General features: G+C 36.7%; 1 protein-coding gene across 5 annotated transcripts in view; it reads right to left on the reverse strand.

Moving 5' to 3' along the window:
* Positions 1 to 23,014, reverse strand: part of LOC117409687 (serine-rich coiled-coil domain-containing protein 1-like) — a 667,826-nt gene that overhangs the window by 223,878 nt on the left and 420,934 nt on the right. The window contains exon 10 of one of the 5 annotated variants that reach the window (XM_058996874.1): positions 19,669 to 22,494. The exons of 3 other annotated variants lie outside the window; for them this stretch is intronic. In XM_058996874.1, coding sequence (XP_058852857.1) covers positions 22,441 to 22,494 — 54 coding nt within the window. In that variant the 3' untranslated portion in view covers positions 19,669 to 22,440. Of the gene's footprint in view, positions 1 to 19,668; positions 22,498 to 23,014 lie in introns of those variants that run through there. One more of the 5 variants, XM_034905808.2, reaches the window with a different exon arrangement.

Here is a 23,014-nt window from a genome sequence, read left to right on the forward strand (position 1 = left end):
CCAGATGTCACAGCTTCCAGTATACCATTTGAAACCTGAGAATGGAGAAGGTCCTTAAAAATATCTTGCACAGAAATCATATACTACCACTGGGACAACAAGTAATGGTGGATCCTTAAATAGACCTAATGCCTACACCTTGTCTGAGGGCTCTCAGACGCAGGCGAGCAAAAGAACAGATTCTGAAGAAGATTGCAGTCTTCATGAATCAATTGACAATCCCTCTGTGATGACTGAGGTCACTGTTCAATTAGAAGAGACGTTGCTGCCTAGTAGCTCGACTGGGACTACACCTTTAAATCCAGAAGCACCTGTGTTTGACCCGTCTAGTGAGTCGACAGTGGAGATGCCTACAGCCTCTGTAAGTCATCCTGAAACCAATCTTGCTGAGGTAGACGATGATACAGAGATAACTACTGCTACTGAACGTGATACCAGGATGAAATGGTGATCCTGTCGAAGAAGTAGAACTTCATTCCCACGAGTCAAAAGGAGGAAGAGGTTCCTGCCATAAGGAGATCACACAGAGAAAGAAGGGCACCCATACAAATTACGTATGACTGCCTTGGAGAAGTTAGGAAAGACACAGTGACTGTTAAAAGGACTTGTGTTTTTCCACCTGGAACTGATACACTTATTGTGCCACCCAAAGTAAGACCTTTGTGCCATACATGGTGGTGTAATAATCAAGCTCTATGTAAAGTATGTACTAGCTTACCAAAACACTTACCTCGTGTTAGATCAGCATGTTCATGCCAATCTTGCAACAAAAATTGTAAATAGTTAATATTTGTATGCATAACCCTCTTTCTTTACAGGAACCGTCATGGGGCATGACGGAAATTCTTAGTGAGGGGAGAGTGTAGGCCCCTTTAAAAATCTGCGATTGTGGCCACTGTTATTATTGACTGCATTAGAAAAACTACACGCCCCATAATGCAATTTCGCACCCAAAGGGATTGAACTTTACACTGCAGTGTGTCAATCAATGCAGAGCACCAATCAGGAAGGTGAATCACCTGCACGTCCCACCTTTGACAGACGGCGTTATAAGGATAAGCTCCGCCCAAAACTAGGCTTTTTCTCTTGGCTTTGTGTTGAGTGTATGTTGTGGCGGTTAAGGAGAAAAACAAGGGAGACTACGCAGATGGCCCCTGGTTTTATGATGATGACAGTGTGTTAGGAAAATAAAAAAAGACATTAGCGTTTCAACATAGTATAGCTTCAACAGTATGAGTTAGAACTGCAAACGCCGGTTAATTATATTACGACTAACATCATGTCTGGTTTAAATGGCATTAATAACCTGCTGGGACTGAAGCAAGTCAAGTCTGAGCTTGCGTGACGGCCTGGCTAGGATAATCCAGTTTGCTGGTGCATACTCCAAAGAGGCGTATGTGTGCTGCAAGGCATCGGACTGAAGTTTTCCTGCAACCTGCCTGTGCAATTTTTTTTCCGGAATGCCGCAAACATAAAAAAAGGAAAGAGCAAGAGTTTGTTGTGTATTGATATGTCAGTTAAAAGATTAAAAAGTCCCCCTCAGGACTGAGAAAAAAAAAACACGAGGTGGGTGAAAGCAATTGTTTAATGTTTATGTGCACCAATGGAAAATGAATAATAAAAGGAAAAAATCACCCAAAGATATTTTTGGATATATGTTGATGAGCTCTACAAGAATCAAACATTTTGGTATCCGCGGATTTTGGATTTTTGAAGTTGCATTTGTCATTATTATTTGTTTATTTAGCAGATGCCTTTATCCAAGGCGACTTACAGAGACTAGGGTGTGTGAACTATGCATCAGCTGCAGAGTCACTTACAATTACATCTCACCCGAAAGACGGAGCACAAGGAGGTTAAGTGACTTGCTCAGGGTTACACAATGAGTCAGTGGCTGAGCTGGGATTTGAACCGGGGACCTCCTGGTTACAAGCCCTTTCCTTTAACCACTGGACCACACAGCCTGTAATTCATGCATTCAAGCATTGCTTATGGCTACTTTGGTGAGGCAAAAGTACCACATAGTCCTTACCAAAGTGGCGATATTCTTCAATTTTGCATTGGCTGGGGTTAGATCTAGAGTAAAAAGTGACAGGGTGTACTTCCAGTGGGACTAGTTTGGAGCTGAGGGGTTATGAACTTGCGTGTGGAACTTTCTTTGTTACAGTGACACATTTTAAACACAACTACCAAAACCTCAATTGGTTGCATTTTAAAAACTACAAACTGATAGATAACACAAAAAATAGATAATCTTTAAAGTTTATTATATTTTTATTGAATTATTTTTACACCAATACACCAAGATGTATATTATTGGATTTATGTCACCAGTTCACATGCTAATGCTCAAATTTGCAATGTTGTGAGATAACAAGTTACAATGTTAATATGCATATAGAGAGGGTCCTCATAATCAGGCAGCAAGAGGACAGTGAGAGAAGAGTATAGTGAAATACAACCCGAAACATACATAGGAGGCTAAGATTGAATAATAAAATAAAAGCTTGGTGAAGATTGGTTCAAAATCAAGGCAGTTATCATGGTCACAAATTACAAAGACAATAAGATCATTTATTCACAACAAAAGTTTTTGAATGACTGTGTGACCTTCTGACTGGGATGTGCGCTTAAGCTGGGGCTCCGCTCAAGCAGCTCTCATATATCCGGTTTAAAAATAAAACATTTTTCAACCGATTTTAAAGCAAAAGTTGTTAGCAACAATGGCAGGAGTCACGGGGGGTTGGGAGCTCTCCCTTGAAGAATAATTTCAGGGAAACACCTTCTCTGGTCTTCTACGAGGAGCAACTGACAAACACCATTTTGATCAAGCAAGAAGTGAGTGAGGTACTGGAAGATACGTTCACCCTGCAGATAAGCTCTTTGCAAATCGCTCTGCAAGCCACAAATGACATTATTAAAACATTTAAGGAAGATTGCGACGCGCACTCCAAGTCCTTACAAAAACTGTACTCCAGATTTGAAAGCCTGCAGGCAATGGTGAGGTCAAATAAAAATGACACTACATTTTTTAAGCAACTGATTGAGCAACTGCAGGACAAGGCCACGAAAATGGAGGACAGGAGCCGAAGGAACAATCTATGTCTGGTGGGTTTGCCTGAATCTGAGGAAGGCTTGGACCCGATCGGATTTTTGAAGTCGAGGCTACCAAAATGGATCCCCTCCTTGGCAGGTCATCAGATTGAAATTCAAAGGGCACACAGACTGTACAATGCTAGAGATGCCGATAGAAAATGACCTCATACACTGATATTTAATATGCTTAGATATAGTGACAGACATCTAATACTACAGGGCGAAGTCTGCTTGCACCGTAAGACACGGTGACAACAATTTGCTGTTTTTTCCCAACTACGGTTGGTGGCGGTGGGACTGAGGCCTTTCCTTATCTATCCAGCTACTCTGAAAGTCATCTGTGATGGCCAACCCGTTCTATTCAAATGAAAACACCTGCACTGAAGTCTGCCGAATTCTCTGAGGACTCTTCCGAACATCCTACTGACCATCAGGAGGAGATGGGCTGAATTGTGCAGCGACCTGCTGACCTGAACACATTTTGACAGTTTTGGAGCAATGGACAGTTGTACTGGAATATATCCCCCAGCTCTCTCTCATGGTTTAAGGACTCGGCTTGTCTTAGCCTCACAAATGATCTAAGGATAAGCTAATGTATCTTTTATGGTGTGCACTGCATTACGTATTGTTTAATTATTATGTTTTCTCTCTTATCTTCTACCCTTTCCACTTAGAACTATTTATCTTCCCCTTTTCCTGTCTTTATTTCACTCATTACTATATTATACTTTGTAACGTTATTGTACGGATAGAAAACCATTTGGAACTGTATTTAATTTAAATAACGGGTGGAATTTGCAGTGCTACTCTAGAAATGTTGATTGTGGCTGCAAGGCATGTGGGAGCTCGACTTGAGCTTACGTTGCAGTTATAAGATCATGGTCCTTAGGTGTTTTGGTTACTTAAGAACCAGGGAAGTTGGTTTTGTATGCCTCCTGCGGTTCTTGTTTTATGTTTATAGTTCTTGTTATGTTGTTGGTTTTAGAGCTCATACCACGAATGATGTAGAAATGAGTGATGTACAAATGATTTATTTTTTTCTGTTTAGCCAAGAACACAATGCTTTATTACATATTTGCTTTTGCATTACCTTCACGGGGATGGGGTCTCCTGCAATTCTGCAATTATTACCAAAATTGATATTAAGGTTTTGTCTTGGTATGTACGGGGTTTGGACTCACCTATTAAGCACACAAAATGCCTTGACTTTCTGCATCGTAAACATGTAAATAAAGCTTTATTGCAAGAAACACACCTCAAATCTTGTGATGTTCTTCGATTTCAAAATACATTTTATAAAACTGCTGCATACTCCTGTGCTATGAATACAACTAGAGGCGTACTTCTTCTTATAAATAGGAAATTTAAGTTGTCTATTAACGGATTTGGAGGTGATGATGAGGGCAGTTTTGTATATTTGCTTGTTACTTTAAATAATGTTAAAATAGCTTTCTGTTCAATCTATGCTCCCAACGAACATGTTGCTGATTTTTTTAGCCAATATTGCTGATATGATGCTTGGTTTCTCAGATTAATCATATGCAACTGTGATAGACCCCAATTTAGATAAATCTATTTCTGATCCTGTTACGACTCTTTTATCACGGGCCCTGTGCAATTTTATAGATGGTTTAGGTGTGATAGAAGTGTGGCGTAGGAGAAATATTAACATTAAAGATTTTACTTTTTTTTTTTCCGGACATAAATCATACTCCCAAATCGATTACATTTTTGTTTCTTCAGAGTTCACTGGTTCTGTGTTTAAAACTGACATCCTTCCAATTGCGTTATCAGATCATTCTCCGGTACTATACGATTTCGATTGTATTAATAAAACCTCACGAGCCGAATTTCTACAGTTTAACACAGATTCTGCAGAGAATCCACAGACACTCTGGGAGGTTACTAAATGCTTCTTGAGAGGCAACTGCACTTCTTTCTCTTCATATCTTAATTCATCTCGGAATAAACATATCATTGCCATAGAAAGACAGTTGCTGGTTTTGGAAAAGGCACAGAAAAAAAGATTTTTTAGAAGACAGAGCTAAAACAATGAGTGTATTAAAGGGGGAGTTTAATGCACTCTCTATGTCTCTATCTAGGGTTGAATTTATTATGCATCACACTAGACAGAAATACTATTTTCATGGGGATAGACCAAGCAGGTTGTTGGCATTGAGACTAAGAAACTCTGAATCTCTGGCCTCTATCAATGCAATAAAAACAAAAGAAGAGGTTTTAGTTTCAAAGCCAGAGGAGGTAAATGCTGCATTTCGGACATTCTATCACAACCTTTATGAATCTGAAATACAGATTGATCATGATAATTGTAAAACATTTTTAAATAATTTGGATCTTCCTAAACTAGAAGCTGAAGATAGTAGACAGGTTGATACCCCAATAGCATTGGATGAACTTAAACTTGCTATTAAATCAATGAAAAAAGGTAAGTCCCCTGGGTTAGATGGGATCCCCCCTGAACTATTACTGGAAATTTGGGATTTTAGATTACATACATTTTGCAATTAAAAGTGGATCCTTTCACAGAGACCAAAAAACTGCCTTGATCAAAAACCCCGCCCATCAATTGATACATTACAAACTTATTCATAGAGCATATGTCACTCCCTATAGATGTTTTTGTATGAAACTTGTCCCTGATTCCTCATGTAATATTTGCAACCTCGGTACACCTGGTACTGTGCTACATATGTTCTGGGACTGCTCAGTAATTGCAGCATTTTGGAAACACGTAGCCAATGTGCTTCCTGTTTTGTTAGGTTCTCAGCTGGTGCCTGAACCCTGTTTATGTTTACTTAATGATAATTTGCTAATTAGTCTTAACTCTGTGCAGTAAAACTTTACTGGCAGGTTTGACAGCGGCAAAAAAAGTTATTCTTAAACTCTGGCTTGAGCCTACAACTGCTGCAGCTGTCTATTGGTTAACTGTGTTTAGTTTAGTCTGGAACGAACAACAACTAGACTGAACGGGGCAAGACCAGGGACGGTGCAGACATGGGACTCGGTCTCCACCTTCCTCTCCAAACTCCTATTGGAATGAGTGTATTTCTATTAATTCTCTCTCACTGCTGTGTGTTTTCAAATGAATGTTTATTTATTTATTCTTGGAAAATAAAATAAAAAAACAGTTGATCACAAAAAAAGTTTTTGAAAGTAAAAGATTCCACTCTGAATACCACCATGAGTCTCTGCATTCACTTTCATTATGATATCAGATCAAACATTGCCAATAGAAAATAAAAACCCAAGAGCTTCCCCATAGCTTGGACATTGGAAGTTCTTCACAATATTTCCATACTGTCCCAGTTTAAGGACTTAAAAATCTGGTCACCTTACCTATAAGCCTAATGATACAGTAATGTAAACGTAGTAGGATTTATGTGTTGTATGCATTGTAAAGAACTTTGATAAAAGATCTAAATAAAAACAAATAAATACATACATAAATCTGTGTTGTAATTTATATAATGTATGTGTTTTCTGCACTTTAAAATATATTTGTAATATGTACTACTTTGGGCTGTCCTCACTGATTGGTAGATATGGGCAACCAAAATGAAAAAGTAAAAAAAAAAAAGCTTTCTGAAACAACGGCACGTGACAGCGTAGTAATGTTAAATATCATTAGTTTCGCTCAAGACAGACAGCTACAGTTGGGACTGATTTAAAACAAAATAATATGTATAAAATACATTAACAAAGCAGGTTACTCTTGATCTCTGCATCATCATCCTGTTTGTTTTGTTCACAGACACATATTCTCAGTAACTTTTAGAAGCAATAACACAGATTACGTTCTTGACAGTAAGTTATTATATACAAGACACGTTTTTAATTTCATGGAATATTCAATTTCATTAAAATATTATCGATTTGTTATCGTGGAGTCCCAATCAATAAATAATTTGATTATTATCGTTATAGTTACAAGCATTAGATAGATAGATAGATAGATAGATAGATAGATAGATAGATAGATAGAGCTATGGCCAAAAGTTTTGCATCACCTAGAATTTTAGGATTGAGAAATATTTACAAAAAGAACTATATGAACATAACTAAGATATTTTATTTAATATCATGTAATCAAAGAAACTACAAAATTATATTACAAAAGTCTACCAGAGGCCATACTTGTATTACAGTTTCATGTTATATTTCAAAATGTCAAATTTTTCAATTTTTCTGTTTTTCATTAAGTGTATGTAAAACTACAGAGCGGTATGTAATTCAATATGTTAACATAACATTATTCAGCAGGTTTAATTTGCTCATTTCATTGTTAGTAGCTTATTGATCCAGAATCTCATCAAGCAGTTTCTTGAAGGATCCCAGGGTTCCCTTTATTTAAATTGAACACTTTTCACTATATATCCAAGCATTTTGTTGGCCTTTTTTATAGCTTCCCCACATTGTCTAGATGAAGATGAAGTATCTCCCATATGGTATTTATAATGGACATTTTTATTACCTGCATGCAGTACCTTCCACTCTTTTATATTAAATGTCATTTGCCATGTGTCTGCCCAGTTCTGGATGATGTCTAGATAATTCTGAATGACCTTGCTACTGCAACAGTGTTTGCCACTACTCCTATTTTTGTGTCATCTGCAAATTTAACAAGTGTGCTTACTGTACCAGAATCTAAGTCATTAATGTAAATTAGGAAGAGCAGAGGACCTAACACTGATCCCTGTGGTACTCCGCTGGTTACTTTGCTCCATTTTGAGGTTTCTTCTCTAATCAGTACTTTCTGTTTTCTATATGTTAACCACTCCCTAATCCATGTGCATGCATTTCCTTGAATCTCTACTGCGTTCAGTATAAGAAGTAATCTCTTATGCGGGACTTTGTCAAAAGCTTTCTGGAAATCTAAATAAACCATAATATGCTTTGCAATTATCCATTGTCGATGTTGCATACTCAAAAAAAACAAGCATGTTAGTCAGACACGCTCTCCCTTTCCTAAAACCATGCTGACTGTCGGATACTGTTATCATATAGATAATTTTCCATTTTGGATATTATTATAGTTTCCATATAATAGAAGTCAGGCTTATTGGTCTTAATTTACCTAGTTCGATTTTGTCTACCTTTTTGTGAATCGGTATTACGTTTGCAATTCTCCAGTCGGTACAACCCCTGTCTCAAGAGACTGTTGCATGATCTTAGTTAGCAGTTTGTAAATAACTTCTTTCAGATCTCATCCGGCCAAGGGGATTTGTTTATTTTAAGAGCTCCTAGTCCCTTTAACACATCTGCCTCTGTTATGCTAAAGTTATTTAAAATTGGATAGGAACAGGTCGACATGTGGGACACTTGTCTGTGTCCTCCTTTGTAAAAACCTGTGAAAAATAATCATTTAATTTTTCTCTTAATCTATGATGTTGCCATTTGTATTAGACATTTTACTTCCTCCTTGAATGTTCTTTTGCTGTTATAATATTGGGAAAACTTTTTGGAATTGGTTTTAGCCCCCTTGGTAATGTTCATTTCTATCTCTCTCTCTCTCTCTCTGACTTTCTAGCTTCCTTTTTGACTTGCGCTTGCAGTTTCAAGTGCTTTTTCTGTGCATTTTGTTCTTAGTCCATATTAAACGCTCTATAAAGTGCCTTGTTCTCTAAATATATAGTTTTAATTGATCTAATAAACCGTTTTGGCCATTTTGTTTCAGATTTTGATTTTTCTACTTTTGGGATGTATTTTTTTTGCGCCTCTAGTACTACATTTTTTTTAAAATAGTCATCCTTTCTCTGTGGATGTCTTCTCTATTTTACTCCAATCTACTGATGTTAGTCTATGTTTCATTCCTTCATAGTTTGTCTTTTTTAAATTGTAAACCTTAGCTTTAGTTGTTACTTTTCAGGTTGTAAAAAGCACTTCATATGAGACCATGTTGTGATCTGAGTTTGCCAATGGTTCTCTGACCTGTTTTAGTTATTCTGTCTTTGTTATTTGAAAAGACTAAATCAAGGCATGCCCCCCCCCCTCTAGTTGGTGCCTTGACAAATTGTGTTAGGAAGCAGTCATTTGTCATTTCTACCATTTCAATTTCGGCTGTCGTGCTCCCCACCGGGTTTTCCCATTTCATATGGGGGAAGTTGAAATCCCCCATTAGTATGGCTTCTCCTTTGCTACACACATTTGTAATGTCATTGTATAACAGATTATTTTGCTTGGTTTCTGAATTTGGCGGTCTATAGCATGCGTCTATTATTATGCTCTTCAAATTCTTGTCCATTATTCTGACCCATTTTGATTCTGCATTGTTTTTTTCTTCCAGATTTAACACCTGGGCTTCATGACTATTTTTGATGTATAGTGCTACCCCTCCACCTCACGTTTCTTTTTTCTGCCTATCTGAACCCAGCTGTTTTGACCCTCTTCTATTATTATTATTATTATTTATTTCTTAACAGACGCCTTTATCCAGGGTGACTTACAGTTGTTACAGATATCACATTATTTTTACATGCAATTACATTTTTTTTTACACATTATTTTTACAATTACCCATTTATACAGTTGGGTTTTTACTGGAGCAATCTTGGAAAAGTACCTTGCTCAATGGTACAGCAGCAGTGTCCCCCACCTGGGATTGAACCCACAACCCTCCGGTCACGAGTCCAGAGCCCTAACCACTACTGCACACTTCTATCTCCCTGGTGGCTTTTTGTATGTCAGGGGTGCAAACTTCCAAGAATTTCGGGTGTGCCAGCTCCTCAAACTCCTATTGCTCTGTCATTTCATGCAGCTTCATTTCTAGCATACTTGTTGAAGCAAGTCCTGGATTTTGCTGCACTTGGTTTAGCTCTGCTGGGTATTCTCAGATTTCCCACATCATGCAGGTGTCACAGATTACTGGCTGAAAACCATGTTCATTTTTTGTAAGTTTAAGTTTAGTTTCTGCAGCTTTCAAACTGCTTCTAAACTGCTCTGCACTTTTCCATGAAACACTTCTCCCATGCAGGATGCTGCTGCTGTGGACTGTCTTGCCTTTGTGTGTGAGCCTGTTCGTGCTTTGTTAGCTCCGCCCCCTTCTCTCAGAATGGTGCCGAGTTTGAATGTGAAAGTAATCAGCTGGCCTGAGTTTCAGCTTGTTATCAGAAAAAGACATGCAGCAGTTAGAATTTAAGCTGCAGTAATTTCCCAATTTACTGTATTTTCTGATTAAAGCAGTTATTAATTTCTCCTTACTACTTTTAAACTGCTCTGCACTTTTCCACAAAGCATTTCTCCCACGCAGCCACTTACCACGCTGCAGCTGTGGAAGCAATATTAGTTAATTTTATAGAGTGATGCTACATTTTTGGCCATTGCTGTAACCTATAAACCCTTCTTTACTAATCTGATACCTGAAATATATAAAAGGATCCCTGTACAAAAAGACACATTTTTATTACATCAGTGTGATTCACTGTGAACAGGCTGGCTGTAGGGGTGACGTCAGGCCAGAAAGAAACACAAAGACAGGCAGTACTGGTGAGTGAAACTGAGACACTGCGGCGCTCTGTGTTTTATTACACACAGAAAATAAAAGGTTTGAACAAAACAGAACACGGCACTTGACGCCAAAATAAACAGACATAACCAAAACGAACAGACGAACACCAAATAAACAAGTACCGTGCTGGTCCTCCAGCACCACGTAGCAATTGCTTCTTACTATTTTTATCTCCTCACTCTCTTCCGTTCCTTCGCCCTGAACACACAACCCCGAGTGAGTGAAATGTGCATCAATATATACTGTTGTGCCGGGATTCAATTACTAATTAATTGTTCACTTGAATCCCAGCACGTGAACTAATTTGTGCAATCCCGTGCTCACATATTATTAAATACTTTAAATGCACGTGAAGTGCAATCCCCATGCCTAAATACAACTATATATTTTACATCACTCGTGCTACACAGACCCATTTACATCCCGTGCACCAATATCTATACACCAACATTAACACACCACACGCAACATATAACACACAAATACACACAGGGGCGGGGCACATTGCTACATTCACGCATACATATTTAAGTAAAAATAAATCTAATTTCATTCTCAATATGGATAAGTCTAGTCCATGTCTTTTTGTGCACATTTCAAACTGCCGACATTACTGCATTAGCACAGAAAAGTTTAATACTCTGTGGTCAAAATGGTGTCATTCACAGGTCTCTAGTTGCTTTTCTCCAATAAAAGCTGTGAAAAGCTTTCAATGGCCGAGTGGCCGAGCAGCCGAGTGAAGCAGGGAAAAGCCGGGAAAAAAAGGAGGCGTATCTGAGCAAAACGCATAGTCCCTTCACCACAGACATAAACAACCAAGATGGCTGCTTCCGCATCCAGCACTCAAAAAGAAAATTGTGGATAAAATTACTTTTAAACAGAGTGTGTAAAATAAACAGCTTGTGTAAAATCAATTGGACCTGACGAGCCTGACAGGCGCAGAATTCTATGGACTGCAAAGGGTTTATTGCGTGATATTAGTTGTTTATATTTAAAGCATATTAACATATTAACTTGCATTGTAACCCTGTACTGCCCTATAACACCTTTAAGTCGTCTTAGATAAAGGCATTTGCCAAATAAATACATAATAATAATAATAATAATAATAATAATAATAATAATAATAATAATAATAATAATAATAATAATAATAATAATAATAGTGTTAAACTGAAAACAGTATCAAAGTTACTACATGCATAAAAAGTTTATTTTAAATGAAGGGCCTCTCTCTCTCTCTCTCTCTCTCTCTCTCTCTCTCTCTCTCTCTCTCTCTCTCTCTCTCCTGCGGCAATCATTCAAAACAATAAATTGTTGGCCCAGTGTTGTCGTGACTGATGAGTGTGGCAAATAGCTATATTATTCAGTCACTTCTGAGTCATGGAATTCCAAAGTCATGACTTTAGTCTTCAAAGAGCACTGAAGCCACTCAGATCGGAGTCTGGATCCTAGATTAGATCCCTTTAACCGGCCCCTGAGGCAGCATTGAGTGCTAGAGCGAGTGTGGCATAATGCAGATTTCATGAGAGGGATGAGAATTGCCCTTGAAATATATTTATAGAAACTTTGAGGTTTCCCCACAATTGAAATACTTAAGATAAATACAGTTTTGCTATTAAAATGATGCCAGTACTGTATTGGTATAAGAAAAGGGTGTTTTTAAAAAGTAATTTCAGCTTCCATCCACTTGAAATATGCAGATGTAGCTTGAATCTCAAACCGTAGTGTATCGACGATAATGTACACCAAGCTCCAGACAATGAATTTGTTTACAGATAATAACTTAACTTTACTATGATAAATATGTTATAGTTCATTATAGAAATTGTTAATTTATTACTTTAAAAATGTTTAGTAAAATGTGACCAAGAGTGAGTTTTTGAAACATTGATAAATAGAGACGCGAGAGTCTGTGTGATATGCGATATCGTGATTCATTTGGTATAACAATTGTGTAAAAAGTTCTTGGTAATGTATTTAGTTTTTATTGATGTCTATATTTTTGCACAAAGGTCATTTTGCTGTTTTAAGTTCACTGTTTCAATTTAAAATAAAAAGTTAAACTGTAAGTAGAAATAAACCTCAGTGTGATGACATTAATAAATAACACGAGCTGTGATGAATTACAAACTTAAACCATGTTCCTGTGTTTTGGATAGAGCAGCATAGTCCATCCTCCTCTATCTTTGTCCACCTGTTTGCCATTTGTGCCATGTATGCCATTACTATGGCTGTGTACAAATTTGTCAGCCAGGGTCTTTAAACTGTGCGCCACGTATGTTCACTTCTCAGTGGTCAGTTTCATTCATTTAACATTTTTATTGGAAAAAGGCCATATGAGCTATAATTAGCTCATTTACAATGACATCCAGCAGCAAATTACAATCATATAAAACACACAGAATACACATTTAAAACTCTACACAACATCATATAAATACACAGGGCTTCTTCAGATACACAGGGCTTCTTCAGATAATGAAACAACACATTTTTAAATTGACGATCAGATCTAAGTCCCATCGGCAATGCATTCCTGCATTAATGCAGCAAAAGCAAAAGATTTCCTTCCAGTAGCACTTTTTACCAACGGTATTTTAAAATATTTGGTACCACAAATTTTCGTAAGCTGTAATCACTGATAAACTCCTGGAATAGATCACTCAGATGAACAGTCAGTTTGTTAAGTAACCAGGAGGGATACCGGCCCTGCAGGACCAGTATTGGAAACTCCTGTTATAGACAAACAAATACTGTACCATGGTGTGACTATATTTTGCACTGGAGAAAACGACATTATATATACAAATAGCTTGATATCCATATTTATAAAATAGTCCATATTTCTTTGCCCCTCCAACCAGCTCATCCACCTCCAGTATAGTGTGTATGCATTGCAACCAGCACAACACTGAGCAAAACCATTAGTTTAGAACAGGGCTTTTCAAACCCGGTCCTGGGGACCCCCCATGTATCCTGGTTTTCATTCCAACTCAGCTCTCAATCACTTAACTAAACCCTTAATAGAACTAATAATTTGCTTAATTAGCCCTTTTTAATTGTTTTCAGCTTTTAAACAGTTGCAGAATTCAAGTTCAAATTACTTATAAAATGTTACAGCCAACTTGAATTCTGCAACTTTTTAGGAGCTGAGAACAATTAAAAAGGTCCAGTTAAGCAATGTATTAGTTCAATTAAGGGTCTAGTTAAGTCATTGAGAGCTCATTTGGAATGAAAACCAGATGACACAGGGGGTTCCCAGGACCGAGTTTAAGTAGCCCTGGTTTAGAACAGTGGTTGCGGAAATTATGTTTCTAAATATATCATATCTAAATGTCATTTGATAGAGGAATATATACAGTAAAATCACAGATAAACACTGATAACTACTTCTTTTGATAAACTGTATTGTATTGTGCTGTAATGATATGGAATGCCTTATTTCATTTTCTATTTAAGCAACAAAACCCAACTGTATAAATGGGTAATTGTATGTAAAAATAATGTGATCTCTTGTAACAATTGTAAGTCGCCCTGCATAAGGGCGTCTGCTAAGAAATAATAATAATAATAATAATAATAATAATAATAATAATAACCCAAAGAAGAGGGCTTTATAAAGCCCTCTTATGAGGGTTCTATTGTTATTAGAAAATGGATACATAAAAACAAAATAACATTTTCAATTTTTCTGTTTGTTTTTTTCGTGATTTTATGCAATGCTCGTTTTTGTTGCGGTTTGCTAAGAATTCCCTTGTTTAATGTGCACCTCTTATATAATTGCACAGTAACATGCAGCCCTTGTAAACAATCAAAAACACCATAGCACAGTGGTTTTCAATCTTTTTTTTTTAAACTGTACCCCTTCTGTCTGGAGGTTTCAGCTCAAGTACCGCTTTACAATTTCCGCTCTACTTAATGATACCACAGTTGCAATAAAAGGCAGAATAGTCTGATTAACATATATATAAAATTTATGTCACAACAGTTTGAGACTGACAAACAGCTAGTTTAGGACAGCATACCAAGCAGTAATTCTTAAAACATTAAATTACAAGTCTTTGGATGCACAGAATCAAAAGACGGTATTTGGGAAGCTCTTCAGCAAACACCAGTGTTCGCTTTCTATTTGGCAAAATAATCCAAAATAGTCTGCACTGTAACTATTTATCACATTACGTTTTACTTCACATCTCAGCATAATTGAGGCTGTGTGGTCCAGTGGTTAAAGAGAAGGGCTTGTAACCAGAAGGTCCCTGGTTCAAATCCCACCTCAGCCACTGTCTCATTGTGTGACTCTGAGCAAGTCACTTAACCTCCTTGTGCTCCGTCTTTCGGGTGAGACGTAATTGTAAGTGACTCTGCAACTGATGCATAGCTCACACACCCTAGTCTCTGGATAAAGGCGTCTGCTAAATAAACAAATAATAATAATAATAATTGTGTGCCATTTAAAATGTTTACAACATCAAAAACATTAACCTCAAGATAGAACTAATAACTAACAATGATAAACTTCTTTATTAAAGACAACAACAATTATCTGAAGGAAAGGTATATTTTGTCGTGTTGCACTTTCTGTAGATTCTTTACTTCCTTCGTTTTTCTTTTGACTCGAGAAACGATACACAGGATAATCTGGATGAACTCTTATTAAACACTGAAAACAAATCCAACTAGCCGCTATATAATTGCTGTTACTAAACAGGCAGCCGCGCCTAATATCACAGAGTGGAAACACACTCAATCGAAATCTCACCTGTGTACTAGTACAGCCGGATGATAATTCTGAAACTGTAGTCAGACTATAACCTTTGAGCTGCTAAACAAAAATGTTATATTTCAGCACAGTGGTTTAATATATACTACCGTTTTATACAATTTTTATTTTTTGCATTTCTGTTGTTCTGTGTAGCCCCAGGGCCCTGGATGAAACCCCCTCCCATAGCAGACAGCACAGAATATTGTTATTTGTGTATTCTGTGCACCTTGTATATTTTATACAAACCAACCCAATAACACTGAGAAATTCTCTCAACATTTCTAAAGGGCTGTGTGATACAATAAGGGAGGTTTTCTGAAAGCATCAGGAGATGGTTCTCTGGAGCGTGCAGGAGGAAGTGCCTTGGGGCGTGATTACTTAATATTGAAGCTGATTGTTCCAATTTTCTGGCAAAATTAGGCTAAAATCAGTTATCAGAGGGCCTGGGGGTATGATTACTGATTTGAGCAGTGACGTTCGTCCAGCCTGATGGATTGAACTGACTGCAGTCCTGAGATCAGATTTGACAAGGGAAGTGTTGAATTGAGCAATGTTAATAATGTGAATTAAAGGAGACAGACATATGCAGTAATGTGAAACAGTGAAATGCTTGATACATTTAAAGGTACATTGTTTTATTAAAAAGGAGCTAAGAAACACATATTTAGGATACGTTGTAAGAACTTTTAATTGGATATACTTAGGAAATTAAAATCCTTTGATTAATGATGAGAGGCTGCTATGTGATCTTACCTGCTTAAAACAATCTCTCTAGAATAAATTGATTAGCATTTCATATATTGTTCAGTACAAGAGTCTCTTGGCAGGGATGATGTAAGCTGAAGAGATGATGTAATTATCAACAGACAACTAGCTGCAGTTGAAAGTGTGTTATAATGACCACTATACTATAGGCGTCTCTCCAAAAGTAAGGGCACTTTCCCACCAAATACACTTGCAAACAAACACACTTTTTTTTCCAGTTTGCTTTGGTTTGTTTCACACCAGAAAAATTCAAGCAGACTTCAGTTTATTTTATAGTGGATTCAAATTAGTTTGTTTGGTTCATCCAGACTAGAGTTCTATTGGTTTCACATTGCACTTTTCCAAACACTCTCTTGCTGATTACTAGAGTGGAAGTGGAAAAACGTTTTCCATCATGCCCAACATGGAAAATACTTTATGTGCTGTGCTGTTATTCTTGTTCTTTTGGTTTATTTGGTGCTTACAAAAAACGGAACATGCCGAAAGAGCGTCGCGTATTTGTCGGAAATGCGTGAGCAACATCTGGTGTTTACAAGACGTTTCAAGTGAAGGCAAATATTGATAATAATAATAATAATAATAATAATAATAATAGCTTGTTGTTGTGACAGTGTGGTGAGATACAGATGCAACAAAGAAGCTGGTTTACTAAACTCTATGCAAATGCAACTCTAATGTCTGTATCGCTTTGTCTTGGCACAATGTTTTCCCTGCGTTTGGCGCAATTATAATGAAGCCAGACGCAATACAAGTGCTAAATAGTTATTCAATTGTCATTTCATTTTTTTACTGTGACTTTTCTTTGCCTTGTGACAGTTTTGATATTATGCTGTTGTGTACATGTGACATAATGGCGTTCTTGTCTTGTGTGTGTGTGTGTGTGTGTTTTGGCCAAGCCCTGCGTTGCCTATGTGTAAACTCTTGCCATGAAGTACGTCACTTTAACTGGCTTTGAGTTTGCTTTGAGTTTGCTAGGATTATCCTAACTGCTAGGACAGCCTCCCTCATTCCATTCAAATCATATCACAATATGACTTTTCAACTGCTAGTCCCACCGACTCTACATATAGATAGAGAGCATGTGGTTAAACGCAGCTGAAAGGTTACATTGTGACATTGTGTTTCATTTGGAATAAGGAAGACGGTTAGTTCAATCTGGAAGCTGCAACGGAGGGCACTACTGCACAGTAGTTGGCCACAGAACTTCCAGATACTGTAGAATGCCTGGCTTCCATCAAAAACGAAATGAAAAGAAAGCAAAACGTTGTAAATGTCAATAAACCTTTGAAAAGTTAAAAAACTAATATTTTACCAGTTTCTAAACCCAATTATCGGGTATTATTGCCTGGTAATTGAACTTTTCTGTACGTTAGCTCTTACCTTCCAGACATGGTCAACAGGTGATTATTATTATTATTATTATTATTATTATTTATTTCTTAGCAGACGCCCTTATCCAGGGCGACTTACAATTGTTACAAGATATCACATTATTTTTACATACAATTACCCATTTATACAGTCGGGTTTTTACTGGAGCAATCTAGGTAAAGTACCTTGCTCAAGGGTACAGCAGCAGTGTTCCCTACCAGGAATTGAACCCACAACCCTCCGGTCAAGAGTCCAAAGCCCTAACCACTACTCCACACTGCTGCCCTAGCAGATAATGCCCTCCAATCAGGGTTATATTGCTTAAACAATGCATGATCATCAAGTGTTGAAAACATAAATGAGAATGAATTCAGCACGTGCTTTAGGTAGTTTGAATATGGTGTTTTTTATACAGAATTGCACACTTCTACTGGTGTCGCTTCTATAAGAAGGGCCTTGATTTTACAAGATTGTATATTTTTAAATGAAAATGTAATACAGGGGAGCAATACCAAAAAGTATACAAATTCGATTTATTCGATTTCATATTCTAAATGTAACACTTTTCAGTATTTGAATATAATATGTGACGTGGGTAACATGTATTATTCCACAAATGGCACAATTTCTTGGCATTCTTTTTTTAAATTCTTATTGGGACCAAGGTCTTACTTTCATCAAGCTTCAAAATACAAAGCAAGGGTAAGCGATTAAAAAAAGATCAACCTTAAAATACAGAAACCCACTCTAAATATATGTTTATACTTGTAAGTACCATTGGATAATAATAACATTATATAAAATCAACATGAATATTAAAGATGATTTGGACTATTAAGATTATTAGGAAGGTCATTCTAGTTTCAGAAAATGGGACGCTTTTTATTTTGATGTGTTAGGGACAGATAGCACTTCTGACAAAGTGTTGACAACATACTCTGTAGGTCACAGTGAGTCTGCCTTTTTAACTGTATATATACTGTGTGCCATATATTTGGGCATATATACAGGTGTGTGTATATATATATATATATATATATATATATATAATTTAGCCTACAACTGGAATAGAGAGGAAGTGCTGCACGAATGAATGAAAGATGTCGCCAGTGAAGTTTACCAGGACGCGGCTCTGTGGAAATTAAAGTTTAAAAGCATGATGTGGTTGATATGAACTCCTTTTTACATAACTGAGCTTCTGTATCTTTGCCTGTTTTATGATCTCTCATTCAAACAAAGCAACTCTGCACTGAGATCTGTATGCATTACTGCAATAAAAATACAATAAAACATTGCTGCATTTTATTCTGAACCCCCACACCGTATCTAATCCATGATATAACCTGTGGATTGATATTTTGTTGAGTTCCATTGCTCTAAACTGCGTTGTCAGAAAGTATTTAAGCGTTGCACTTTTGCCAGAGGTATATACCATGCCTGAAGTGGTATATATCACCGGAACCGCACAACCCAAAGTGGTTTATACTGCTTATAACACAGCTAACTGTCAATTGGGGGATGAAAAATAATCCAAATAATTAAAACTGATTATAAATCAAGACAAAACCAGAAACTTTTATTGTGTATATATCTGCAGTGTAATATAGCCCCAAATTTAATTTAATTTAATTTATTGTTCGCTTATTAAAAATAAATTGCACATGTCCTTTTATTGTGAATTTCTGCATTGAAAGTGTCATCTCACTAGAAACTAGAGAACTGAACACACACTTATGATGGGTGGAGTTTCAAATGACACCGAGGAAGTAAGGGGAAAAGCTGCCATGGATACTGAAGCTGTATTTGCAGGTGAGTTTGTGTACTCGTTATATGCAAGGCACACATATTCAGGTCCGTTTTCATCATTTCGGAACTCAAAAGATGTTTTTGTTAGTTGTCGGATACCCTTGTGTCCACGTTGTGCCAGATTAAGTTGAAAATCAAACCAGACTTTACGCACCAATCCGACCGCGATGTCAGGGAACAGTGCAGACGCTTCAAATCCAAGCTGGTAATTCGGGGGGTGGAGTCTGGTCTTGTCTTTACCTGCTTTTCTAAAAATTTTCATGACTGCCAAGAATACATTCTTGTTGGATTTAAAGTCGCTGTCAGCAGTTGAACTTCTTGCACTGGTCCCCAGTTGAACTTCTTGCACTGGCATAAAATTCCCTTATGTTGCTGAGATTTTTTTTTTTTTTACTTATTTCCTTAAAATGAATGTCCATATTTTTTTTCTTTAAGCTCATTAACAGCCCATGTTGTATTTTTTGTGTTTTTTCAATCTTTGTTTTCTTCTATTTCATTTAGCTGTTCTGTTATGTGTCTACTCTTGATAGTTGCTGGCGCACTTATTTTATTTTTATTTTTTTTCAGGTGGACTGCTGTCTTCACTCAGAAAGTTGGTGTTGTACCAGTTATCTGGAGTTTCAACCCTAAATATTGTAGGACATGGGTGGAATGTCACTCATTTCTGGCAGTGTTTTTGTAACTAATAAAAAATAAAATGTCAGTTTGTCATGGAATTTAAAATGTAGTGGTGCGTTGTGATTTATTCAGTATGAAGCGACTCATGGTATACGCTATATATACGCACGGCCATGTGATGCTGTTTAACAAATCAGAGGTGGTTATTTTTCTAAGCAATGTTTTGGCCTTCTCTTTAATTATCCATGCTTGTTCCCAGGCCACTGGAAAACACAGAGGCTAAACTGACTACCTTATATTGTGATTTTTTTCTAGCCAAATAAAAGTCCAACCACTTTTCTGGACCAGTCTTTAACATAATATAAAAATTGAACAAGACGTTGTAAACATCTGCTAGCTGTATCAAATAGCTTTGAGTTATGATGCTGTACCTTTTTGATCATGGAATCAGTGCCATCATTGCTTCCCATGTTTGCTGTATACCCTGTTGAAAGGTTTTTAAAAAAAAATCTGTCCAACTACTGTACCATTATATATGGATTTAAACATTTTCTAACCTCTATATTATAAAATCAGTTAACCTATAAGACCCTATAACCTGCCACAACCCTGTAGATTTAATGTAGGGGAGACGCATTAGCGCTCCATACAGAACATGAAACTCCCTGTATTCATTTTTTTTGTACCTTGTTTTACATTTTTAAAGTTATTTTTTATGTTCATCCAGGGGTCATGTCAAAATGGACAGCTGTTTTTTGATCATAAAAGTAACCCACCATGGAAACTATATTGCTCAGCCTCATTAAGAAAATTTCAAAGTAATCATGAAAGGCAACAAACCCTTGTTTAGACTTAAAATGAACATGGAAATTAGAAAAACAGCCTGACAACATGAACAACCATCATCCAGCAAAATATTGCAACTTCCATGTGGGACTCAGATCTTATTAACCTGTGTTTCACCAGAATTAACTTTTTTTTTTCACCAGAGGTCAAAAACAAAGCATGATCTTTAGGGTTTGTCATATCAGCTCGATGGTTTGTAAACATAAAGTAAAATGGAAATGTGAAAAAAAAGATGTTATTATTAAAATATATGTCCAGAGGTTATATATGTAGCACCAATGGTTAATGGACACCACCTGTATACTATTACTATACTTTTGTATACTATTACTATACTTTTTGAAAGAGAATCATAGAATACAACTATGTACCAACTAAAACGATCCCATGTCATGGTCTGTATTATTGATAAGGCAAGAGTTTAAACCAATGCAGCAGGGTAAGGGTTTTATTTTCTTTTCCTGGACCGCACTGGTCATGGAACTTAAGTAAGAAAATTAAACAATAAGCTGATTACCAAAAATTAAGACAATAAATTAAAGTGTTCTGTCTCTATGCAGCAGTATTAGGTCAGAGGTCAATGTCATGGTTGCGGATATAAAGTCACTACCTCAAATAGTTGAGAAACTGTCAAGAAAAGGTTAATTGTTCCTGAAGGACACCCGAAATCTAGAGAATATCCTGGAGAATCACAAATACACCTGTGCATTAGGCATAAAGGCAATATCTTGAAGCACTGGTAAACCAAAAAGTCACATGACCCCAATATGGTGGCCATTTTAGGTCACAGGTCAAAGTGAAGGATACAGTTAGACTTTGCCTGCAGGGTTTCAACAACACCTAAAATATGAAGTTGCCAGCTTAAATGGTTTTGTGTGGTATTAGCCGTAGTAGTGTGGTGGAGGCAGGTTGATACAAACAAAACAAACAAAAAAAGAGCTGCTTGTGTGTGTGTCATGGCAACATAACTTATTCTTTATTGTTAAAACAGAATATATCAGAATAGAAAAGTCATACGGTACATTTGGTGCTCCATTACAGCTCAGTCTAGGCTCCTTAAAGCAGATCATCTTCTTTTTTAATAACTGTGAACATTTAGAACTTTATCATATGCTGAAACTTTTGTTTATTACAAAAATGAAATTCAAAGTGTGCCGTTTGCCTGATCTGCATTTTTCTTCCATTTTTCAATAAAAATATTATTTAAATGTATCTTCTTTCTCCTCAAAGGCATGTAGATAGAAACATTTTTGCCTGCCTTGCAATTTATGAAACGTTAAAAAATGGTGTAAGCTGAGGCAATTGAACATCCATAAACATGAACCAATTTTTTAGTTACTGTATAAAGCCTCAAGCACCTCTTACTTTATTATTTTATTCAATAATTTTAAGAAAGAATATAAGTGCTTAGAAATTTTTATTTTGCTTTTCAGTTTGGTACCTTTATCAAACAATTTTTACAACAGTATTAATATGCAGTTTCAAACATTAGGGCAGTAGAGGAAAAATCTAATTTGAACATCTCCACCTCCTAGAAAATATTAATTATTAAGCCAAGCAAAATATATCTGTAGTAAATGTAAATGCATTATTAAAATCTAGTTATGAATAACTGTTTTTCTTTAATCACTTTAATAGATTTTTCTTCTCAACTGTGCCCCTCTAAAATCAGGTGCTTGTCAATGATGCCTCTGTAGCAGCCCTTCTAAAAAAAAAAAGAGGTAATGTTTAGTTTCATCTATTGAACTTTTCTCCTCACAAATCAACTTATAAGTATCTATAAACATCTGCTTGCGACTAGAAATTGTTTTTTGACCTTGTAAGTTGAGTTTTGTATTTATGAATTCCAGAATCTTGCTTGGTTAGTCACAACAATTAAGCCACCATACCCAAATGTATTTATTTATTTATTTATTGGTACATCCGACCCATGAGGGCTCTGTACGGTACGGGTACGAGTGCTTCTCCACTGGCTATTTGTCAAGCCAAGCGAGAACCAAGCCGTGAAACTCTGGCCACACAAGACATCTGAATCTGTCTCAGAGCCAAACTGGGCCAGGGGTGGGGTTAAGGATTTTCATTGTATCAGTCAGTACACTCCAGAAAGAAAAACAACAAACATGGCGGGCAGTGAGTGTGAGGAGAAAAAAGTACAGCCTTGGGACGCTTAGGAAGTGCAGCCTCTAGTTTCTGTGTGGGCAGATAGAAGTGTTCAGGCAGAT

This window comes from Acipenser ruthenus, chromosome 2 (assembly GCF_902713425.1).
Source record: "Acipenser ruthenus chromosome 2, fAciRut3.2 maternal haplotype, whole genome shotgun sequence".
Lineage (NCBI taxonomy): Eukaryota > Metazoa > Chordata > Actinopteri > Acipenseriformes > Acipenseridae > Acipenser > Acipenser ruthenus.